This window comes from Mugil cephalus, chromosome 7 (genome assembly GCF_022458985.1).
Source record: "Mugil cephalus isolate CIBA_MC_2020 chromosome 7, CIBA_Mcephalus_1.1, whole genome shotgun sequence".
Taxonomy (NCBI): domain Eukaryota; kingdom Metazoa; phylum Chordata; class Actinopteri; order Mugiliformes; family Mugilidae; genus Mugil; species Mugil cephalus.
The window spans coordinates 14,826,993-14,851,727 of NC_061776.1; the positions used below are offsets into that span (position 1 = coordinate 14,826,993).

General features: G+C 44.4%; 3 protein-coding genes across 4 annotated transcripts in view; 2 read left to right on the forward strand and 1 right to left on the reverse strand.

The window, feature by feature from the left end:
* Positions 1-6,709, forward strand: part of LOC125011216 (adenylate cyclase type 1-like) — a 32,977-nt gene extending 26,268 nt beyond the window's left edge. Inside the window, exons 11-20 of one of the 2 annotated variants that reach the window (XM_047590310.1) lie at positions 658-742; positions 1,173-1,262; positions 1,465-1,727; positions 2,448-2,574; positions 3,077-3,238; positions 3,338-3,484; positions 3,577-3,675; positions 3,774-3,888; positions 3,982-4,106; positions 4,530-6,709. In XM_047590310.1, coding sequence (XP_047446266.1) covers positions 658-742; positions 1,173-1,262; positions 1,465-1,727; positions 2,448-2,574; positions 3,077-3,238; positions 3,338-3,484; positions 3,577-3,675; positions 3,774-3,888; positions 3,982-4,106; positions 4,530-4,952 — 1,636 coding nt within the window. In that variant the 3' untranslated portion in view covers positions 4,953-6,709. The remainder of the gene's footprint in view (positions 1-657; positions 743-1,172; positions 1,263-1,464; positions 1,728-2,447; positions 2,575-3,076; positions 3,239-3,337; positions 3,485-3,576; positions 3,676-3,773; positions 3,889-3,981; positions 4,107-4,529) is intronic. The other variant, XM_047590311.1, reaches the window with a different exon arrangement.
* A 5,491-nt stretch (positions 6,710-12,200) lies between these two features.
* LOC125011473 (insulin-like growth factor-binding protein 1) lies at positions 12,201-14,348 on the forward strand. The gene is made up of 4 exons (XM_047590710.1): positions 12,201-12,623; positions 12,734-12,873; positions 13,115-13,243; positions 13,361-14,348. Exons 1-4 carry the CDS (start codon positions 12,284-12,286, stop codon positions 13,484-13,486), a joined length of 735 nt encoding a protein of 244 aa, XP_047446666.1. The 5' UTR covers positions 12,201-12,283; the 3' UTR covers positions 13,487-14,348.
* A 59-nt stretch (positions 14,349-14,407) lies between these two features.
* LOC125011472 (insulin-like growth factor-binding protein 3) lies at positions 14,408-19,338 on the reverse strand. The gene is made up of 4 exons (XM_047590708.1): positions 18,818-19,338; positions 17,917-18,167; positions 17,052-17,171; positions 14,408-15,444 (listed from the first exon to the last, which is right to left on the reverse strand). Exons 1-4 carry the CDS (start codon positions 19,188-19,190, stop codon positions 15,319-15,321), a joined length of 870 nt encoding a protein of 289 aa, XP_047446664.1. The 5' UTR covers positions 19,191-19,338; the 3' UTR covers positions 14,408-15,318.
* Between the last annotated feature and the right edge of the window lie 5,397 nt (positions 19,339-24,735).

The window sequence follows — 24,735 nt, forward strand, 5'->3', positions numbered from 1 at the left end:
GAAGCGTTTGACTTTAGATGGGGCTTGGCGGAACATGACACATTAAAAATCACTTCTTTTTTTTTTTTTAGAAGTAAACAGCCAGCCTTAACTTTGAAGCCCTGAAATGTATCAACCTAGCTACAACCATTGAGGTTGAAAAATAAGGCAGAAACTGCAGTTCCACGGATGGCCACTTGAGGCTGGCTCCAAGGTTGAGTCAATTCACATAACATGAACCCTCGTGTTAACGTCCATCCACGTCCAGTTTTTGAGCAGAGATAAACATTTTTACAGCCCATTACAAAACAAAAGGTTTCGTTCTCCGTAGCAAGTTTCCCCATCCGATGCTACAGGAATTTATTTATTTATTTATTTATATGACACACCAGCTATATAAATATAACTATATAAATAAAACTATATAATAAGTTGTACTTATTTAAAGGCTTGGTGGCTTTGAGTGACAGGCGGGTGCCCTCAGGTTGCTAGCTGTCTCCCCCACCTCAGCTTCTCTCCTTTGACCGTTTAGCCTGGAGTTAAGAGGAGTCAGGTTGAAGCCCCCACACAAAATCTTCAAAACTGCTTGTTGCTTTGTCTCTCCATTTATCTTTTTGCGTGCCCGGGTCTTTCCGACTAACCCCTCCATTTCCCTCTCTCATTACTATTTCCCCTCAGGGGCACAGTGGTTCTAGTCCTTCTCGTCTTCTGCATCTGTTTCCTAGTGGCTTGTATCATGTACCTGCATATCACTAGAATACAGGTAAATGCATTCTTTCTTATCCTCATCTCTTCATTATCAGTTCATCAACTTTTACCACTGATAGATACGTCTTCCCTTGCAAGTTAAACTTTCTTCATTACTTTTTTTTTATCTGCAATGAAAGTTTCCTGCTGAGCAAAGTGAAACTGTACAGCCTTTTAATTTCAATTCAATAGCCGCTGGTTTTCTAATCCCCTGTGTTGTATTTAAATTGAGCTGGTAAGTGTGCTCTTTTCAGCCTTGGTTGAGGTTGATGGTCACGCTCAAATAAACCCACACTGAAAAGTATTTAAAACTTTGTAGCTAGGTCACGCTCTGATCTCTGCCTGTACGACACATATTCGATGCACTTTCCCTCACACTGAACCAGCGAACGCTCCTCGTTCCGTCTGCGTCCTGCATTCATATTTTCTCTGCTCTCGTCTCTCAGTGTTTTCCAGGGTGCCTGACCATTCAGATCCGCACTGCTCTCTGTATTCTCATAGTGCTCTTAATCTACGCTGTGGCCCAGGCCTGTGTGGTAAGTGAGAAACACAACGAGAAGTATGTCAACTCCCATAAGTCATGTGCTTTACTAGAATACCAGGCTTTGAGCTGAATCAAGCCTGAGAATTAATTCGTGACACAGTTCGCACCTTGAGATGTTGCGTTGCCGTGCGACTTCTGTGACCGCAGCTGAACAGTTTTTCGTGCATGTGTATCATCCTGTTTGCCTTTGACAGGTGGGCTGCATGCCCTGGCTGTGGGGAAGTGCCAACACAAACAGCTCCATCGTCATTATTGATGTGGACAGCGGCGCCAACCACACCATGGCAGAGCTTCCCTGCGACGGCGCCCGCTACGCCTTTCTGTCCTGTGTGGTGGGCACGCTCACCCTGGCGCTCTTCCTGCGCATCTCCTGGCTGCCAAAGATGGCGCTAATGCTTCTTCTGGGGGTGCTGTATGTCACCGTGCTGGAGCTCAGTGGCTTTCGCAAGACTGCAGGGTGAGGCGCCATCACAAACACCAGGCGAAAAACACGCACTCTCGAGTCCCGTCGTACCCGGAAGTCACACAGCGTCCCGTCGACCCCCCCCCACCCCACCCTCCATAAAATCAGCGATCACTGTTTTGTGTTTGTTTGATCCGGGGATACAAGCAGATAACCAGGAGTTAGAAGAGCGCTTACAGTACGCGCGCTGGGATGTATGTGCGTGGAGGAGTCGTTGCTTGTCTTCGGCCCACACGCTCTTTCATTTCCCACCCTTTGAAGCAGCACACATGCTTATTAGTTCCAAATCAGAAGCCTGAAAGGACAATGTGGGCTGGATGATTTGACCGCGTTAGCAGTTTCAGCCCAGCACCGAAGGACCTGGCCAATTTTATTGGAGCTCGGATCATAAATGTGCAACTGAAAAAACAAAAATATAATAATTCAGTTGAATTCGTTCAGGTTATTAAGATAAATATCTCTTTGGCAAAAGCTCATTTTGTTTTGACAGAGTCATGCGTCAGTGAATAATTTAATATTGGATGGTGTAAAAATACTTTTCAGCCACGCCGAAAAGTAAGTTCACCTAAATGTTTTGCCCTTCAAAAAAAAATAAAAATCTTTTCATACTTTTCATAAGTAAAACTTTACTCGACACTGTGTGGGGTCCATTCAGCCCTCCTGTTTCTGTGTGGTCTGGTCCAGTGCTGACTTGTGTGTTGGTCTCCTCCACAGTGGGGGGTCCTTCCACGTCCGGGGCTACGAGCCCATCCTGTCTCTGTTGCTCTTCGTCAGTGCCCTGGCCCTGCACTCCAGGCAACTTGACCTCAAACTGCGCTTGGACTTCCTCTGGGCTGTGCAGGTCAGGAAGTGTGTGTCAGTGTGTGTGTGTCTGTATGTGTGTAAGAGAGAGAGAGAGAAAGAGAGAGGCGCTTGTGGATGTTAAGAGGCTTAAATCTTATTATCACAATTTAAGCTTTAATGTGAGCGTAAAAATGCTGCAATTTCAGGTTTGATATGTGTAAAGCATTGGACTGCGTGAGGAGGATGTGTATTTATAGGCTGCCAGCTGTCTGTTCTTTTTGCAAACACAAGTCCAAGGAGCTTGTTTTGGCTCGGTTTCATTTGGCCAGGATTGTTTTGCATAGTGGGATTGAAGTGTTGAAGCCGAAATCTTAAGCCATTTAACCCTTTAACTAGCAGCGTTGGTTATGTAACGTCACCTAAGTCTACTCATCCAACCGTGAGGCTTACGGCAGGGAGCGATGTGAGGCTTTTTACTGACACCCCGTGGTGAAGACGCGGAACAGGCTTTGGTTCCCACAGCTGTGACTAAATACTCTTTGTGCTACGTCTGCTGCCAGGCGGAAGAGGAAAGGGACGGCATGGAGAAAGTAAAGCTGGACAACAGGAGGATCCTCTTCAATCTCCTGCCTGCACACGTGGCTCAACACTTCTTAATGTCAAACCCCAGAAACATGGTGAGCCACGCTAATACACAGGCAGGCAGACAAACAGACAAACAGGTAGATAAACGGAAGACAGGAAACAACAACAACAAAAAAAAGCGACTGTCGACGCGAGCGGGTGTATTTTATACTGTCTTCTTTTGTCTTTTCAATTAGGATCTGTACTATCAGTCCTACGCACAAGTCGGCGTCCTGTTTGCCTCCATCCCAAACTTTAATGATTTCTACATCGAGCTGGACGGCAACAACATGGGAGTGGAGTGCCTGAGACTGCTGAATGAGATCATAGCTGACTTTGATGAGGTGTGATCACGATCACATTTTTTTTCTTTGCTTAACATCTGCCGCTCGGAAGCTCCTCTTTGCAGTGTTCGGTTTGCATTTGTGTTTTGCAGCTCATGGATAAAGAGTGCTACAAAGACATAGAGAAGATCAAAACCATTGGAAGTACGTACATGGCAGCTGTGGGACTCGTCCCCACCATCGGCACCAAGGTGGCCTTTCATTTGTTTCCCTGTGTGTTTTCTTTGGTTTAAACACGAAGGATCATTTGGCGCACAGACTAATTGCTCGGTGCATTCCCCGTCTTTAGGCCAAAAAGTCCGTTTACGACCACCTGAGCACAATAGCAGACTACGCCATCGAAATGTTTGACGTTTTGGATGAAATCAACTACCAGTCGTACAACGAGTTTGTCCTGAGAGTGGGTGAGTCTGCGCCTGAAGTAACGTAGAGTTTGACCCCTGGTTCGATTGCACTGTGACTCTGAGATTCTATTTTTGGTTTGTACTTTTGCGCAGGTATCAATGTGGGTCCAGTGGTTGCTGGCGTGATCGGGGCGCGGCGACCTCAGTATGACATCTGGGGAAACACAGTGAATGTGGCCAGTCGCATGGACAGCACTGGAGTACCCGGAAAAATACAGGTATGCAAAAGAGTTCCAAATGACCCAGACGTCTTCCAATCACAAGGACTTGTCCAGCCAAAGACAATGCTGTTTACTGTACTGTATATAAAGTATTCTCATACTTTTAGGGTTAAAGTGTAACTGGCCAACTACCCCAGCTTTGCTCAAAGCTTTAAAATGTGTCTAGCAAGCAACAATGTGGAAGAAAATTGGTTTATGAAAATTAGTCAATCCCTGTAGACGCCTGTGTTAAAATGCCCAACTTTCAAAAATAAACATGTTTACAGCCTGGTACAAGATCTATTTTGGTCTTTATAGCTCATTTCTCCATTTACGACAAATGGAGAGATTTTTTAATATATAACTGACCCGGTTAAGCTATATTTAGACGAGAGCCGAGAGTGAGTAAACATCGCCGTTGCTCTGCCTCCTATTATCCAGGTGACTGAGGAGGTTTATCGGCTTCTGAACACAAACTACGACCTGGTCTGCCGCGGCAAGGTCAGCGTCAAAGGTAAAGGTGAGATGCTGACCTACTTCCTGGAAGGGAAGGTCCAAGGCGTGGGCACCGTGACCACTTCCTCCGTGATGCGTTCTGTCAGCCTGGCGCGCCGGATCCACTCTTGCGGCAAGACCAGCGTCCCGGCCAATCTGGGCAGCGTCTCCTCTGGTGCCAGCCTGACTGCTCATGCCAGCATGGGCAGCAACATTCAGATGAGCGCTGCCAACAGCAGCAACAGCCCGGCGACATGCCTGCCCTCGTCCTTCGTGCCCGTGGTGGGTGAGGAGGACGAGGAGGAGGACATAGAGATGACAAAGATCGAAATTGAGGCCGTGGCAGCTGTTGCAGACGTAGCGGTGTAGGAAGAAAGACTGTTATTTAAAACACAGTGAGAAAACCGAGGTAGGACGCCAAGAGGAGTCAGAGGAAGGCGTCCAGGTATCTTCTGTGAATCCTGAGCTACTGGCGCAACCCAAGATATGCTCTATTCAGGATATGAACATCCAGAGATATGAAGTGTTTCGGACAATCATACTTGCTTTTAGAGATTTTTAACCGCGCGAAGAGACAGGTTCCCGGAAATCCTCTTTTAACATCTATAACAGATGATTAGATTTGTGGTTTGTTCTTGGGTTCCCTCAGATCCAGGTATTATGTGCATCTTTGTTTTATATGTAGCACATGCTCCATGTATCGGGGATGTGTGCATTGATCTTTCTGATTATGCCAAGGATACATTGCATTATTTACGTCGTAAAAACAGTGATGTTTCTTTCCGGTGTATGTAAGCATGCATGTGTGTACTTGTGGGCGTGTGTATGCATGTGTGGTCAACAAAACGGCACAAAGTCATTTTTTTTATACGCGGCGCTCACTGGATGAAGTAGGCTTTTTATGATGCATATTTACAGCTAATAGTGCATGACTTTATAAGAGTTGACAGCCATAGTAATGATGCTCCTAAAGAAAGAAAACCAAAGTATTAAGTTATCCATACAGCTTGATTTTTGCTACTTATATTGCCTCGCCATACAAGAGAAAAGTGTTGCAGTATACTGCTCATATTTAGCATATCTTTAGCCTAATAGCATAATTGCCTTAAAGCCATAATTGAATGTTTTCGGACAGCAAGGAAAAACACAATTTTTAGGAAGCACGTTGGTATTTTTATTGACATTGTAGTAGTCAATAAAAAAATGACTTAGGGTTAGGGTTACAGTTAGGGTTAAGGTTGGCAATTATGCTATCAAGCTAAATCGAAATATCTGACTTTGGCCATATATCACCCATAGGCTGAAAAAAGGTTGAAGACGCAAATAAGGTTTCCTGAATACCTGATGTTCTTACATCGCCCAGATTCACGGCAGTTTAAAGTAATGCAAAGAATACACAAAACTAGTGGCAGCTTTGACAGTGAGGAGTCAATAACACTCAATAAAAGGGAAAGGTGTGTGCCGCTATGGAAACTGCCAAAACTGGACCAATCACAAAGTATTAAAGAACAACACAAAGAACACATCCAAATGAGATAAAGATGGCGTTCATCCACACAGGCAAGGGTACATGCATACTATTAATTATGATAACAATAATAATAATAATAAAAAAGCACAAAACTTCCACAAATGCATGTCCTTTAGGTGTTTATAATGCTCCATGTACTGTATATTCAGACTTTATGTTGAAGCCACAGAATTTTCGGTGCCCTGTCCGGCTGCCATCATCCTTCAGGCATAGACTGTACATTACTGCATTTCCTCATATCGAAGCTACACTTTGAGTTGTCCTCAGACGTTAGAAGCTTTAGCCCACTCTCTCGGTTACAGTCTCAGAAATATATATATATATATAGAGTATATGCTTATATCTTTATAGCCCGTATCTTTATCAGCGCGTAGAACTTTAACTCGATCTGCAAAAGTGTAAATACATCATGTCTTTGCCTTACTCAATAAGCTTACAGTGATTGCAACCTGCCTTTTTAGATATATTCACTTTGATATGCAGATCATACTTTTTTTGTAAATAGCCAAAAGCTGTAAACTATGTTGTATCTTGTACAGTGTAAAGTTGGGTTATTGAATATTTTGTAATAAAGACAATATTGGTGTATAAAATATCATATTGGTATGTGACTTGTCAGCAATTGTGGGTCAGTTTTGAGGTATAAAACAAGCCGTAAACTATGACTGCTGGTGTGAAAGATGATCTTTTTACTCAGGCATGCATGAGAGTTTTCCATATTTACACGTTACCTACAGCATGGCAAAAGATCACCAGGTAGCTAAAAAAAAAAAAAAAAAAAAAAAAAAAAACTTTTTATGGGTGGCTTTCCTTGTTAGTTCCACTCGGTAGATTTTTATTCCTCACGTCTCAGTTAATTGCTCTTAAAGTCACAGTTTTCGCTGTGCACAGCAAAATATGTGAGACAGTAACTGGTTTATTGTGCTTCGCCGGCCCACGGTGCAGATGAGGGTGAGCATGTCCCAAAGAGGCCAAAACTGTTTTCCCAGCGCTGATGGCGAGTTGGTCGAGGGTTCACTCAGTGTAACAGTTAAGTCAACAAACACATGGCTTGCTCAACCATTATGGATAGTACAGCACAGGAATAATTTTTCAACTCTGCTCACTTGTGAATCATTTGCAATCCACTGAAGCTGCTGATATACCTCGACGGACTCTTTATTTTAAAGAAAGGTGCCAAAAAAACACGCCGCCATAGCCACCGCCACGGCCAAGTCCTCTGACTCAGAGCTGAAGGCATTAAGCAATGAAGGAAAGCCAAGGTGAATGAGGGTTAACAAATAACACGGAGTCATCAAGGCTACAAAGGGTCAGAAGGAGTAAATTAGGTCATTCACAAAGAGGTACATTTACATTAGATTTTAGCAAACAAGAAAATGAAACTTATTGAGCCATCACTTTTAAGGATTTCTGAGGAAGATTGGGTGCAGTTTAGGAATATAGCTATAGCTTTATCTATATATCTGTAGTTATAGGTATAGATATAGATAAATAGGTGTATTGTATATATATGTAGATATAAATTGAGATGAGATATTGAAATATTTATGCCGCTATGGTAAAAATGAAATAGCTGTCAGCTAGATAGATAAATTAAATCATTAAAATTAATGTAATTTTGCATGAAAAATGAAAATTGTCACCACATAATTTGTACCAGATAACACGTTTATTTCCAAGATAAAAAAAAAAATAGACTTTAATCGTCTACAAGGGACATTTCTTTGTCACAATAGCTCAGCTGTATGTGAAAAGCACTCTTAAAAACAACTAGTAAAAAGAAAAATAAGTTTAAGATGGTTACAAAAATAAAATAACCATGAAGTAAAATATTCATAATAATGAAATATAACCTCTGAAGCAGATAATCCAGCCTATTTGCACAGAATTTTCATAAAACTGGGTGAATAATAAGAAACAGATTAAAAAAAAAAAAAAAAGTTCAAAATCGAGCCAGTAGACACTTTTGTTGCATTCACACCGCTTTCTGTCACACCTGTGCGTTTGCTGCGGTGATGTGTCTACTTTGAAAGAGTCTCTCGTTAAGTGCAAACACCTGATTTGAATAATCAGCTGATGAAAACGTGGCAACACACTCACACCAGGAAATGCAGGTTCTCCTCTGAGGAAAGCTCTGTTATCTGGCGGCAACATGGACATGCAACAGCAAAATGTAAGTTTAAATGCTCCGCACGTTATTGATATCGATATTGATCATTGAGCTGGCCTTTATTAAACCGGCCTAACGACGGGACAGAGGCCTCACCTGGAGACCATCCAGGAGGAGCCGGAGAAAGAGGATGAAACCGCGGGAAGTGAAACGGGAGAAGGAGAAGAGGAGGATTTCCCTTTCCAGGCAGATGAAGAAACAGAGGAGATGCTGGCAGAGAGTGAGAGCGAGGAGGAAGGGGAGGACGATCCTCCTCTGAGGGTCCTGAGACCTGGGCGGCTGTCTCGTTCCATCGGCATGGGGAATTTCACTCGAATGCAATCTAGTAACAATCGCCCGGAAGAAATGGAGGACTCCTCCGTGTCGGACGAGGGCACACAAGTGGAGGATCTGCGTGATGAAGCTTCGCCATCTGGGCAGCCCAAGTCAGGAAATGAGAGGAGGCTCAGTTTCAGAGAGCTGAGAATAAAGGTATTTGTAGTTACTCTACTGAGCACTTCACATTTCCATTAAAGATTTAAACGGCTGAAATAAGGTCTGCTGATTCAAGGTGCCCAGAGTTTGCTGGCAAAAACAGCCTGAGCCTAAACCATCAGTGCAGAAGAGGAAGAAAAAACGCAAGATGGAAATACTGGCCGTGAGTATTAATTTTCTTTAAAAATACCGTTAAAAATATGTATTACGGTGTCCAGGGTCTACTATAAAAATATTTCCCAGGACGAGCCTTTTCAGCAGTGGCTAGTGGACCTGATGGTCAACATCGAAGAGGCAACAACTCATCAGCTGGTGGTGGAGTAGTACACATGGAGCCAACGCAGACATGCTGGAAACACTGAGTACTCGGTGGATACTGAATGTAGAACACGTTCATCACGGTTAACGTGCCCAGTTCGGGGTTGGCGCTGCCAGGGAGTGAAGTCCACATGTTGTATCTTTTTGTTGTTATCCGTGAATAAACAAAAAGTACATTAGGAGCAATCAGAAAATGTGGTTTTGTAACAAGAGTTGTAAGAGTTCTGTTTGTTTTTGTCCAGCGTGTGCTTTTATTACGTTATCTTTCACGATGATTCCTGGTTTGACTTTACTATTTGTTTATTATTTTAAATCCCTGCTGCAGTCAGTGTAGAATAGTAAGAGACCAGAACTGTTCAAGAACCTATTCTGTTGCATGTGTTTAGCATATGAATAGGATGTGGAATATTGGAGATGTGAAAATATAAAGAAAAACATTTTGGAAGAGTTTAGCACTCATACTAGCCTCATGCTTTGTCACCAAGCACATTAAAGCAAAAACAAAAAGACACTTCCAGTTCCTATAAAACGACTAGAGCGCTGCTTTTTTGTTTCCATACAGTCATCTCTTTATGTGCTTCTTGTAAACAGCAAGCTAGGAGACTGACCCCATCCCCTTAAAGTACAGTCTGCTCTGATTAGATGGCTCGAAAAGGCTCCAGAGCACACACCGCCCACACCATGTTTGAGCAGAGAGCTGAAGATGGTAAATGGTTTGGTTTTTATATAGCGCCGGCCTTTCTGCCTGTTGGTACTCGAGGCGTTTTGCGGTCACAGACGCATCTTCCCATTCACATTCACCCTCTGGTTCATGGACAACCCACTCTGGTCGAGGTAGAGATGCAGGGAGAGGGACACGGAAAACAGAGAAAGCGTTTCATTGGCTGAAAGTTGGTCTATGGCCCTTAGTGCAGGATGAGTCATCCACATTAAAACAAACAGTAAAATAGCTTTAAAAAATACCTGCTTCTATGATATTGTTGGGCCAGATAATGTCACGTAGGTAGATGTATAATGTGAGAAACGTCATACTGGGACAAAAATATAGACTTTGGTTTCAACACACACACATCCATCAGGCAGAACATTATGACCACCTTCGTAATATTGTGTAGGTCTCCCTCATGCCTCCAAGACTGTGGGTCTTCTGACGAGGTCCTGTGGTGTCAAGCAATTCATGGGTTTCACGGTGACGTCACACCGTCTCAACGGCGCCATCTTTGGGACCGTCAGATACCGGAAGTACGCTGTTTTACAATATCCCCAAAAACAACGAAAGAAGACAGAGGTGGGTCGCTGCCATTAAAAAGTCATTTAGGACCTAGCGCCACCACCTGGTCCCGGAGAAAAATGGCCAGTCAAACGGCATATGCGCATATTTCACCTTCCGAAAAACTATGTAAAGGAAAATTGGTATTTTGGGTTCGATCCCTACTTAATTGCCCTTGAAATGCTAATTCCCCATCAATCTGCCTTAAATTTGCCAAATCTGTCCTTTGCTGACATATACATTTATCTAATTCACAATCCATCTCGCTACACCGGCGTATCCCTGAAGTGCCTACCGCTACTTCACCTCAGGTTGGGTCACCGAGGCAAAACTTTATCACCTGGAGGACCAAAAAGATGTTTTTGATCATGGGAAAGGTAAGTTATGTATTTACTACTTTACGAGCTTTCTGGCCGATTACAACTACCATAAACGTTACATTTGCTAGCTTGTTTTTGGCTAACTAACTAGTAATTCAATCTAAATTAAACACAACGAAGTAATCTTAATTATCTGAAACAATACTGAAGCGTTGATTTATCGCGGCTATTTTTATTCTGTGACTAATATTGCGATTGTTAGCATGCTAACGCTTGGCTACGTACGTAAACATAACTTACCTGAGATGAGCCTGGAGTGTTCTGTCGGAGTCCAGTGATCCCTTTTAATGGCAGCGACCCACCTCTGTCTTCTTTCTTTGTTTTTGAGGATATTGTAAAACGTAAGGATTTTTGGATCAGACTTGTTCCAGTGCGTCCCACAGATACATGATCAGTTTGGGATCTAGTGACTTTGGTGTTTTGGTGTTGTATGGGTTGTTATTAAGCCATTTTTGTGTGTGTGCGCCTGCGCCAGACTGCATCCTGCTTGCGTGCTGGGGGAAGTTTTCCAGCAAAAACACTGAATTGCCACAAGATGGTCAATGTTTTTTTTTTGTTTTTTTTTACCTTTCCTGTCAGTGGTCTTAATGTTTAATTTGTTAAATAAATGTATTATTATCATTTATTTATTTATTTTTCTGCTTATCTGTGGTTTAATGAGGAGGTATCAGAAAATGGAAGTGGTCAAGTAGAGTACTCAAGTAGAGTACTCTAAGGTATTGGCATTCAAGGCCATTCAATTACCAAACAAAAAGCACGGGATCAGTTACACACAGTGTGTACACAATGTGTATCGCACATTAAGTCACAGGATCTGGCATTTGCCACAGATAGTTATGACAAATACTACACCAAGGAAACAGCTGCTTACTACCGTCTTTCTTCAGACAAACATGTTGTGGCTCTAGCAGAGAGATCCATAATGTTAGGCTTATGCAATGCTAAACGACAAGGACCTTGTTTATCTGTCTCCCTGATAAGAGGAACCTTCACCAACAAGTCTAAAGGGGCAAATAGGATTTTAGGGTCAAAACACATGGTGTGTCGGCATTACTTCACAAGAGAACTGTTTGAGAAAACAAGACACGGCGGAGGCTTTACACTGACCGGCCATTATCTCAAAGCCTGTAGCTCCATGTTATCTGCCGTTCTTAGCTGTGGGCGTTATTCATTACTTTACCGAAATTGTTCTTCAGACCACAGTGCCAATGCTAATGCTTTCATAACACCAGAGCTAAAGGTAAACATCAGTAATTTTTCTGTCCAAAAACAGGGTTGTTTTTGATGTGCGGCTACTTTCTAATGTCAATATTGACGACAGACCTTGTGAACCTGGATCCATGTACGTCATGCGGGGTCATCCACCGTTCACAGTAGCTTTGTCAAAAATATTTTATATCTGTGGTCACTATGTCAATCATTAACCCCTGTGGAGGTCAGATCTCCACATAAATACCGCCGGGTTCGGAGAAAAATCTTTAGAAGAAAACCTACAGTCATACAGAGAAGGTTGAAGAGACGAGTCTAAAACAAAATCATATCATCTGAAGACTGGAGATGCTTGGATTATATGAGAAGCTCACATTCGTGGTGGTTGTGGCCGCTTTAGCCGTGGTGAGGTCCTCCCCGGTGGTGGTTCCCGAGCCCATCCGCTGTGCTCCCTGCACGCAGCAGAAGCTGAGCGAGTGTCCCGCTATCCCGGCGGACTGCAGGCAGGTGCTGAGGGAGCCCGGCTGTGGCTGCTGCATGGCCTGCGCTCTGGAGAGAGGGGCTTCCTGTGGGGTTCACACGGCCCCGTGTGGGGAAGGTCTCCGCTGCACTCCCAGGCCCGGCGAGGCCAGACCACTCCATGCTCTGACCAGAGGACAGGGAGTGTGCACTCAAGACCTGGGTCATGGTAAGCTTTCATGACTTTCTCTTTAATATTTAATGCAAGAAAGCCTAAAAAAAAAAAACCATTATGTTTAATGTCATGTAACGTTTCTAACATTTTCCGTATCTCTACAGAGGAAGCTGACAGAGTCCCTGATCACAGCTCCCTGCATTACCTGCTGGGGCTTAACCTTCCCTTTGACCACGACACAGCCGAGGGCCAAGAGAGTCTCAAGGCCAAAGTCAACGCCATCCGCGACAACCTGGTGCAAGAGGTGAGAAAAAACAAAAAAAAAAAACAAACAAAAAACTGATTAATAAAGATCCAAAGTAATTTACCACTCTTTCCACAAGAGGGAGCACTTGCCTCTGAGAGAATTGGACTTTATAGGGACAAACCATGAGATTATGAAATTTTACACTGACCATGTGCTGCATTTGTTTACATGTGGGCATGTTTTCACTTTTTTTTTCGTTTCTTTTTTTTTTTTTTTTTTCATTTTGTCATCTGCACAGGGTCCCTGTCACATTGAGCTGCACGCGGCGCTGGACATGATAGCCAGCTCGCAGCAGAAATTAGGGGACAAATTCACGACTTTCTACCTCCCCAACTGTGACAAGCACGGCTTCTACAAGGCCAAGCAGGTGAGAATTTAAAAGATGGCCAACGAAATAAAAGTCATTCCGCCTCTCGATAGAGGTTCATCTTGAGTTACTGGGTGACTTATTTGCGAGGGGTAACCATCTCCGTTTCTATTTCAGTGTGAGTCATCTCTGGTTGGACCGCCGGCCCGCTGCTGGTGTGTCTCTTCTTGGAATGGGAAGAAGCTTCCAGGATCGAGTGACCTGCTCGGTGACTCAGAGTGTCATCAAGAAGTCACTCACTAAGGAGGGACATACTTTTGCGTGCAACAAACAAAACAAAAACACAATACCAAACCTTTGGAGATGCAAATAATCCTATAGTGTAACTTATTTACATTAGGTAAATGTATAGATCTATTGTAAAGTATTATTTCAGAGAGGGGAATTTCCTCTCATTTTATTTACATGGTGTATGTATCTCAAACTTATTTATTTACTACTTGTATATTCTTACTAGCATTAACCATTTTTTTTCATTTTTAGATGTTTTATATGTTTGCCTACTTTTTTTTGAGTTGTAAATAGGGCAACACTGTATACATTTGTGTTTCTGACTAAATAACTCCACCACATGTCCACGTCTTTGCCAAAGCCCATTTCAGAGTCTTCAGGACGATCCCCCCCCACCCCCGATTCATTCAAAACTGGAGCTGCGCGTGGCACGTAACAACACAGCCGCTCATTCATCCGACCTGTTGACATTGTCTGAATGTATCTCCATTGGCGTTTCCTCAATGGGTATTGGGAGGAAATACTTAAACCGCCACAAGTATGCGCACGGCGGCCAAGCACAAACATATCATGGCTCATCCAAACCACTGTGGGGTTCGGGATGGGTCGTACAGCATTTGTCTACCTCTGCTAGTCTCTGCAGGTCTGTGAGTTGAATGGGGGAGGGAGGGCGGGGGCTACAACTTTCTTGCATTAGGGAGATTTATTTGACCTACTTTAACATCTATTCTAGTATTTATTATGTTCGTGTTTTTCTCTGCTGTCGATTGTTATTATTTGCCAAGAAGGCTGCTATTCCATTGAAGGTTCTATTCTAACCTGTGCTTATTCTAATTTTGTGTATATGCATCCAATTAAAATTTTATTTCACCAAGATGGAGCCATGTTTTTATGAGTGGAAGACGTAGAGGCCAAAAAACAATAATAACCAGGACGAGTTTGCACTGCCTTTATTAAGTAAAAATAGACCTCTGAGGGTTGCATTGTACATGCAAACTGCATATTTACTAAAACCAAGTGCTGCAAAATATCACTGGCAACACAGAGATGGGAGATAACGGTTAGAGGCCTTTATCTCAAATATTGAGCTTATGCAAAGTGACAATGTAACAGTAATAACCACACTACAAGACAGAAACGCCCCCCTTTCTGGGGACTGACATCCAGCATAAAAAAAAAAATAGCTTTATATGCACTGTAGTGCTTGAGCTGCACAGTTCCATCCGACTCCCTGAGGAGCAGGAAGCAACTGGAAAAAAACAAAACGAGGGTTTCAAACCAATGGGAATTTGTAGTAAGGCACCGCGTGGTTACTCGTTTAAAGATATATTCATACGTACATACATTTTTATTGTCGTGACCACACAAAATATAAAAACAAAAACAAAAAAAAAAATCACAAGCATACAATTGATTATCGAGCATGCGCACACAGGCAATGCCGTTTAATTGTGCGTAACTGAAGAGCGCTCTCATCACTCTCTGTGACGTGTCTCTGCGCTTCACAAACAGGCTCGGGCCTTGGAAATGAGGCACATCATCTCCCCCAAATCTGTCCACGTCGAGTCAGAAACAAACAGCTTATAGAAGAATCCATCCGTTGCATAAAAAGTACAGAATGTACAGGGATGACTTTTTTTTGTTTTTCCTCCCGGTAATCTTCCTCTGTTCCCCTCGCTCTGCCTCAGAAAAAAAGGTCCCACAGGCAACAGATAGAAACAGCAAACATCCATATATCGGCTGAGCCATCTCTTGACCTCTCTTCCAATATCCTCAGTGTCTCCATTTGTTTACAATTCTTCTTGTTCACTCCCGGCCTCCCTCCCTCCCGTCCTGCTCCGCTCCTATTGGCTCTCGGAGTTGTAGTACTGGGCGTCTCCTCGCTCCTTCCCATCAAACCCTGGCAGGGGCTGCCCGTATTTGTCCACACACCAACAGAAGCCTCGCTTTCTGCCTTTGGACGGACGGCACTGAAAAGCGAAGGAACAAGGGGCACGGTGAAGGGAGGGAAGACAAACGAGGGAGGTGGGACAGTTGAATGTGCACATCCAGTTGAATATTCGGCATTATGGGTAACAAGCCACTTTAGTCAATGAAGTAGAACAGTGTAGTTAAGCGGCATTAATGGTTAGATTGTGCTGAGTCGACGCAGCCTTGGCTATCCAGCACGCTGTGGTATTTTGAGCTGCTTTTATGGTCTACCTCCTGTTACACACACATATAGAGACCTTTAAGGTAAACAGAAACCTGGTAAAATATTTGCTTAGTCCCATTTGTGAACAACTGTGAACCAAGATCTATTTTCAGAAGCTGGTGGCCAGTACGAATCATCTGTTGCTGATTATACCCCACAGCTCCAAATTATGGGTACTACAAATGACTTACAGAGTCTGTGGAGCTACCCAAGGGCTGTTATTTTACTGCCAATTTTACTAAAGGTCAACCTCCACTCTAGTAAAACATGCAGCCATTCATTTGAAGGGCTAAAGCAACTGTACTGCAGCTCCACGGAGGAGCCCGAGCTGATCAGGAGGGAAGACGTCTTGATTTATATTTCAGACTGAGTTCTGAGCGGGAGGCTGCTCCGAAATCGGCTACAGCTCTCTTATGTGATCCGTATCAAAAACGCTGCTGAAAAAAGTGTCGCGCTGCAAGACAAAAGTATCCCGCATTGGATGATGCGGAAATCTTAAGTTTTCGCTTTTTAGCGAAAAACTGCATCTGAAACTTTACCATAAAGTATTTTTTTCTTTCCCCAACAGGTGTTTACTGTTAATAAGGGCTGTAATAAGACCTGCCTCTGCTTCAAATCATGCAAGTGTCCAAATTAAACTGACCGATGCCACTCCTTGAGCGCCTGAGGCCCGAGCGCCGTACACTCGGCCCGTTCTACATAAACAAAGGCAATGAGGCTGGCGTTGCGAGGCAGGTTATGAGATGATTGCAGGTCAAGGAGAACACTTCCATTAAGCAGGAGGGACTGCTATGTAATAAGAAAAGCTGCCTCTGTGATGCAGTGGCGCGGGAGCTCTAAGTGCCTCCATATGAATGCGTCAGAACCACTCATTTATTACAACCCGATCGTGGGTGAACCATGCAAGCGTGGGGATGGCTGCAGCTCTATTTCTGTGTCTGCCTCTCAAAAGTCCAGCAATTATGGGGCGAGCACATGGGGTGCCGCCGGCCACCTTGACGTCTGTCTCCCTGGGAGGGTTCCCGTTAAACGGCCATCGTCCCAGCCGTCAACCCCACTGGGGTTTGGCCCCTGTGGTTCCCGTTTCCAGAGCCAGTGGCTAGGGTCTACCTCACTGGTGTGGTGGTGCAATGATGAGGCTCTAATAACTACCAATGAATACAGGAGGACAGCAACAAATCTGTAATTGGGCTGCAGGAGACCAACAGTTTCAGTCCCTAGACTTTAGTATTTAATTTTTTTATTAGCATAGCCCGTAAAAAGGCAAACGCTGAGTTCCTGTTTGCTGCAAATTAAAGGTGTAGCCAAGTTTGTGTGACCTAGTGAACCAATGAGTAATGATGCAAGCATCCGTATTTTAGCAAACACGTGTGCTATTTTTACCTGCTTTTTCTTATAGAAGCCCTTCTTGTCACAGTTTGGTATGCGGAAACCTCTGGGGTTGAGGATGTTGGTGATCTTGAGGCTGCTGAGAATACTCTCGATCTCTCTTCGACAGGGACCCTACAAACACGAGAGAGAGAAGACACACGCAGTGAATCGCCTTTCAATTATTTGAACTGCTTTTCTTTCGACACGTGAAACTCTGTGAACACTCTGACCGGGGCGACCAGGACTCTGACGCTACTGCGAATAAACGTTAGCTGACTCACGCTGCATCACGCACCGCTTTCCTGTAATACCTAAACAATGGTGGCTGCGATATGAAAGAGGTGGCGGATGAGAAATGAATTCATCTGACTTTAGAAGCTTAGCATTTTGCCAAAGCGGCTTAGAACTCTTACACATTACACAAAGGATGGGGGATAAAGTGCATTCGAACAGCTCGAAGATGGAGCCAAAAGGCTTGTCTCTGGTCCAAGTCCTCCAGTCACTAATCAGAGCAGCCAGTCAAAGCCCATTACTCGAGTGTGCTCACTTCTCTGGCCAAAGAGAAGATCAAAATAGCAGCAGGGCTTCCCAACAGGCACTCACACAGGCCAATCCATCATTCGCTGGCTCTCAGTACACCCGGCACGCGGACGCCTTGTGGCCAAACAACCGCCTGACCCAGGTCAGCCGCAGGGCCGTGGTACCCGCTTGCTGCCATGCCATTCTACTGCTCACAATCCCTGCCAACCGTCAGCGCCGCTACCCAAAGCATTTCATCACCCGCAGGGGGAAGAAAACACCAAAACACAGAGGAAGAAGAGAAAAACATTCCTCCAGTATGCTCTGAAGACAGAAAAATATTGGTTGTGGTACTTACATATTCTGGCTCCTGTTTGGTCTCTAGAGAGAAGTTTTGTGGGTCTGTGATCAGTGGTCCTGGGAGATCCTCCATTTTAAAGCTCTGGGTTTTCTTCTGCTGCTCCCGCCTGAGGACCTCTGACTTGGCAGAGGGGAAAAAGGGGTGAAGCGGAGGCCGAAGTGGTCCGGTGGGTCTGTGGGTGCTGTACGAGGTTTGAAGGCCCGACCCAGTGGAATTACGCTCCTCATCCGGAGTCTCAGCATTCTCTGCTGTATTTGGAAAACAGAACAAAGATGGGCTTCCATTAAAAAGATTGTTCTTGGGTTGTTGTTTTTTTTTTCGTACTTTATTCTGCAAGCCAAGGGTCATTTTGAGGGTCAGTGTCGTTCAGTTTTATAGCAGTTTCTGAGGTTACACATACACAAGATGACTTCCAGACTTCATCTGTTCCTATATGGCTCCTTTCCTTTAAATGTGCAAAACTAAATATTTCCCCCATACTTAAGGTGGAACAGGAGTCAGAATCAATCATCCAGATCTGAGATTGAAGGTTCAAGCCAGGTCTTCACAGAAAAACCTCTTACTGATAGAGTCTCCTCTCTTTTTCACTTGCTATTGACAGTCTCATCTTTCACCCTCCTGTTCTCCGAGTAAACGGAATGAACTATTGTGACTTTGAGCTGCATTTCTATTGTGCGTCATGGAAAAATATTGCTCATCAGTCACGAATCTCTACTGACTGTGCATTTTATTAGAAACATCTTCCCAAACTCCCGAAACTTCTCCAGTTACTCATCTGCTTCTTATAAAACCCCTCCAGAACTCTGCGTACAGTTACTGCACATCAGCGCGTATCCCATCAGCGTGAGCCCAGTGACACAGACTAGATGTGGATTCAAGGTGCGCGCAGAAGAATTACCTGGCAGTTCGTTGACCGGGGGTGTTGGTCTGACGGTTAGTCGCTTGTTAGTCGCGTTTGCACAAATCCCGCGTCCCTCCAGCAGAGCCTGCAGGGGTTTCGTTTCACCGGGCTGAGGTTGACAAGTCAGCCCGGAGCCACATCTCCCGGTGTACACGCCGCACGGCTGGCCGAAGCTCAGTGCGCAAGTCATGCAGCAGCCGCAGCCCGGTTCGCGGACTTTCTCGGCGCAGTCCTTGGGTAAAGGTTTGCACAAAAGCCGCGCTCCGACGTCACATGGTTCGCATTTGATGACCGGTCCGGTCGCACCTGACCTCCGCGTGAACGTTGCCAGGACGAAAGTCATGCAAAGTGCGCGGAAATAGGAATCCATTGTGTCATATGCGAGGGAGTACGAAGAGAGGAAGCGCACTGTCCTGCTGTGGCGACTTTTCACTGGGCAGCTTCTCTCTCATTCACATAAAGCCAACGGACTAAGCATCTCAATATATAGACCCCAATGACTGTAGTCACACCCCCGAATAGCTTGTGGTGTGCTGATGAATTACCACGACTCCGTTATCCCATTGAAACGCAGCATCGCGCTGGAGGTTTACGCACAAACGCAATAATATTTACGGCGTGGCTCCTTTAGTTTTATATTTAAAAATAAATAAAAATGAAAAGACAAACAACTAGACTTTTATTTTTTTCCATTGACATTTGACGTCTTAATAATTCTCTGCTGGCGTTATTAAAGGCACACTCAAGAAAATAACCATTTTACCCATTTGCTAGATTCCAATCTATTGTATCAGGTCCAAGGAATTCACCTAAGAGGGGGGAATCCAAGCATCTGCCCTTCACATAATCATCCACAGGGGGCGCCAAAAGCGTTGGATCAAGAATTCCTTCCTCAACCTCAGTGCTGCTCCAGTTCACACTAATTCAGTGACTCTATTGAATTCAGGGGTAATTCTGTGTTCTTGCTTGTTTTCAGTGACGATGTTGTGAAAAGGCATGTAATATACCATGAGTATGTGTTTCCATGTGTTTTCATGTGTAAATCAGGAATAACATTATGACCACCTTCTTAATATTGTGCCTCCAAAACAGTTGTGAGTAATCAGAGAATGGATGTGGGTCTTCCGAGGGTGTCCTGTGGTGTCAAGCAACAGACTTTTGTTAGTGGGGGTCTTTGGGGCCTATGGGTTGAGGGGAGGGGCCTTTGTGGATCAGGCTTGTTCCAGTGCATCCCGCAGATACTTGATCAGTTTGGGATCTAGTAAAATTTGGAGGCCAGGTCAACACCTAGTGCTGCTTTTTACATTTTTTTTAGTTGTTTATGAACCTTTTTTGTGTGTGTGTCTGTGTCTGTGTCTGCCTGCATCCTGCTAGGGATGGCTGCTGCCTGGCCTGGTGTCGGGGTTATGTTGTACGTGTCAAAGTAACACCCACACAAATACCAGGTCCAAAAGTTTTCCAGAAGAACACTGCATTGTCACAAGATGGTGAATGTTATTAACTTGACTCCTGTCAGTGGTTTTAATGTTGTGGCTGATTGGTGTAGATGACCCCGTGTGACCAGACAAGTAACTTTACTTAGTAAATCATACTCCCTACTTTACTTCTCTCTGTATACTTCTACTCCACAGTGGAGGGGTAGTCCTCAGTTATTTTGTAGAAGAATGTTCTGTACACTCAGATAATTATCTTATTAAGTATTATGCGCTTGTAACCAATCCAGTAAATTCTGCTCAGTCATTGATGCATCATATCTCTAAAAAGCAAAGTAGAAAACAACAAAGGGGACTTGTTCAAGTTTTCTTTAAGACACGTCACCCCTCATTGTTCTGTTCTGTTCTTTTTATTTTGCTCTGTGGATATGCCATGGCCCTGGATGACCAAGAATCTGCACAGCCAATTCATCATCCTGGTACTAATAAAATACGCATTACACTGTATTAATAACAATTTTAGATTTTCTATAAAACTTGTCAGTATAATTTCCTCTATCATCGCTGCACACAAAGTCCATAATATTACTGATGATGCGGGAATGAGTCCAAATAGAACAAAGGAGCAGTTTGTGGCCGGACGAGAGCTAAAATCTGCTTCAGCCACAGGGGCCTACACAATCAGCGTCATTCGGATCGAATAGTAAATGTAACTCAAGGTGACTGTACGTGGTGTTTAGTGTTTTTGTGGCATGCAAACAATGGGCCCCATGTTCCTCGCACATACAGCGAAGCATTCATCTCTGAAACGGTTGTTTAGACGTGTGACATATTTGGGCCTGTTCTGCTCATTTGTCAGCGCTACAAAGCGGACCTTAAAATAAGGACACATACCACACAGAATTCCTGGGTAATTACATGTGTAACATTTTTAGGTCTGCTATTAATTGGTCACAGATGAGAGCGGGAATACACTAGCACAACATGTCCCAAATACCTCAATAGAATAACAGCAGAGGAGCTGAGGTGTGTCGTTCCTCCGCGCTTTTGAAAAATCCGGAGAAGTCAATGTCAAATCTGTTGCCAACGAGCCCTGGTTTACTGCCGCCTGTTAACAGACAGGTCTACAGCAGAGCAGCGCTCCGTGGAATGCCAAACATTTGTTTCATATGCTGAAAAAAAAGCTTGCTGATTTTCCTCCCTTTCCTCCACTTGTGGCTCTTTGGAAGGGGTTCTCTCAGCCACCTGTGCATATTCAGCATAGCAGAGGAGAGCAAGAGTAATGTACTGAAGGAATGTCATCCCGCAGAGCAGCCACTCAATAAAGGGGGAGTGTGAAGAATGTGCTTCTGCGCGCACAGGATATTACTGTACATGTGTTTAACATAACCTGCTGTCAAAGGCTACGCCGGCCAACCGCAACTGCTCGTCAAATCCTAATCCAGGGCAATTTTCCACTCTTTTAAGATGATTTGGACAAATCAGACACACTCGCTCCAAGCTCAGAGAGCTCCGGCGGCCAGACTGTAGCTCACTGTAGCCTATTGCGCCGAGGCACTTAGCTAAATATAAACCGGGTATGCTTAATGCCTGCATTTGGATATCACACACATTCTCATTTTAAATCGTATTAGATTGTGTTGCTGCATAGTTGCGAGCAGTTATTTTCACCCTGGCCGCTTTTAATATCACGTCTAGTCTTGTGCTGCGCATGATAACACAGCAACTTCAGCTATTAAAGGATTAAAAGGAAAGAAAGATATTTCACGCTTTTAACGGTACTTTTTTTTTTATTTCTGATGGATTTTGAATGCAAGTAAATGCAGTTTTAAACAGCAACAAGGGATTTGCATGTCATTTTGTGAACAGAACCTTTAAAGATACTGGCACATGGATACACATGAGCCAGTCTGAGGCAGAGAAAAAGAATTAAAAGTGAATTATTTAGACTCACGTTGGACATAGTGTATCTTCTGGTAGTTTGCAGACCTCTGTGTCTGTCCGTGTGAGTGTGCGGGCTGGACATAAAGAGAATGGCGTTACTGTAGTGACAAGAAGCGGCCCAAAAATGTGCAGCGAGCACCAAATCTCGTAGACCGAAAAGTACATAGTTTAATCAGCTGGAGGTCTGCTGAACATGCCTGGGTTAACCCAGGAGAAGGATACGTGTGTGTGCATACCCCTTTTTCCCTGTTACTTGGAATTTGGCAAGGCCGTGGGGGTCCGGTGTACTTGTGGAAAGAGCGAGTGTGGGTGCGCACTGTACGGAGGTGTGTTGGAGTAAGAAAGGAATGAGGCTGCTGCAGATCACATGACAAGTCTGGTACATTCAATGTTATTCTTTCCCCCAAAAGTCTCATGACCGTGTTTCATATAGCTGCCCCCGTCTGAGAGCGTTTCACTCCCGTAGCGGATGAACGGGGGCGCAAAGGTCCCTATTGTGATTAATATGACAATTTGATTCCGCTCTGAATGGTACAAATACAGAGCTGGAGCAATTATCTGATTATTACATGTGGTTTGAATGGGGGAAGAAAATAAAGATCCAAAAAGTGAAAGGTCACCTTTCATCTAATTCCAGGGTCAGTTAATCTTTTTTTTTTTTTTTTTTTCTCGAGTGGTCTGTTTGTGGAGCTGTCATGGTCCCCATTTCTGGAGGCTTGGCCCCCGAGGCAGTCCAAAGCTGTAATTAGGCCTGAGCAGAGTGGAGGACGGGAGAGAGAGAGAGAGGAACTCTCAGCACTCAGCCTGACGGATTGCAGAGTGCTCGGAAGTGGGCTGAGAGTGGCGCCGCTCACTTTGAGCCCCGAATGCCCCCCCACCCGCCCCCCCTTCAGACGGCAACACTTCCTAAGCCTCTGTCTCATCTAGACGTGTTCATGAGGGTGCATTCGTATGTTTTTCTCACACGTGCTTGTCTTTCCGAACTTTGCCGAGTTCCGACAAACTGCTCCTTCATTCATGCTTCATTCCTTCTTATTTTATTTCCTTTTTTTTTTCCTTTGAGCGCTTCTGATCCACAGCAGCGGTAAGAAATGATTTACATACAAACGAAACCGACAACAATACGTGCAGTTTACCCATGCACAATCACGTATAATCTTTTTCCACTGACACCAACGCACCATTACTCACTTGTAAACAAAGAAAAAAAATACAGTTGGTGGAGGAGGGAATATCTTTTGCAGATGCAGGCCACACAATGCTCCATTTAGAGCAACTGTGTCTGACCACTTCTAATGTAATGACCACTTCTCTAGTCCAGTGAGTCCGGGAGTACTTGTACCCCAAATTACGGCTGTAAACTGCCACGGGTTGCAAGAAATGTGCGTGTGCAGCTATGATTTCTTTTGCAACTATGTATCTGTGGAGGACAGAGACTGTGGTACCCCGGGAACCACAGTCCACCCCGGTCAGTTTTCACAGCTTCGTCCGAAACCGTCTTGTAAACACAAAGTCACACCACAAAGGTAGCACACGGCCCCACCGCTGGCTTTTTCCAGTCCGGAGACTGCAGCACTCATTGACACCTAATGATCGGTGTCGGTCATCAACCTGACCTGAACTACTACGTGGCCCGACACAGAAGCCCACGTGTTTGTCATACACAGCGTGTTTTCAGGTTTTCGTGTCTGCTGAAAAAAAAAAAAAAAACATAACAAAACAGGGGCCTCAAATTGTGCAGCCATCCCAGAATGCACTTTCTATTTCTGTTCCCCAACCTTTGTTCTGCCTCAGAGGAAAGAGATGAGCCCTGCCCCTCTAATTAAGTGGCTGTAAAAATGCTGCAGAGCTGGGGTGCTCGAGGAATGAGAATGAGCTCTTTCAGTCTGATGAACCGGAGACGGGTCCCCTCCGCGTTATCTGCGAAATGAGGCTGATGTAAATCTGAAAAGTTTATTAGAAAGCCATTGTTGGCACGCGCATACTGTTCTCTCTCTGGTCGAGAATGTCGTTACAATTCAGCGATTATTGCTTCCAAACCCCAAACTGCTTGTATGTGCATGTTTTGTGTTTTGCGTAGTAGTCCTTTATTACCAATCCACCTGATAAGAGCAAACATTAAGACATATAAATCTATCTAGTTGGGGGGATCATTGAGTATCAAGTTAGATCTACATGTCTTCTACATGCTTGCACGCACAGTTATTACCTGAGTGAAATATCGTCTCTCCTGACAGGTTCCTCTGTAGTCTAATAGCGCTGCCTGCTTCTCTGGACTTTCCCCAGTTTCTTTTATTTCAAGGCCACTCCGCACTAAATAACAGAGGAAGATGGGCTCAGGGCTCTCTGCTGTTGCCGCACCTGGGCCCTCACTTCCTTCCTGCCCTCCCCGGGAATTCTTCACTTTCACCACCTGCAGAGGGACAGTCGTGAGGGGGGCGACGGAAGGAGGGGTCTACCCCATTACACCTTTCCTCCCTCTTCAGGCTAGGCTCTGCAATTTTATTCCCTCGCTGCACCATTAGCGTAACCTGTCCA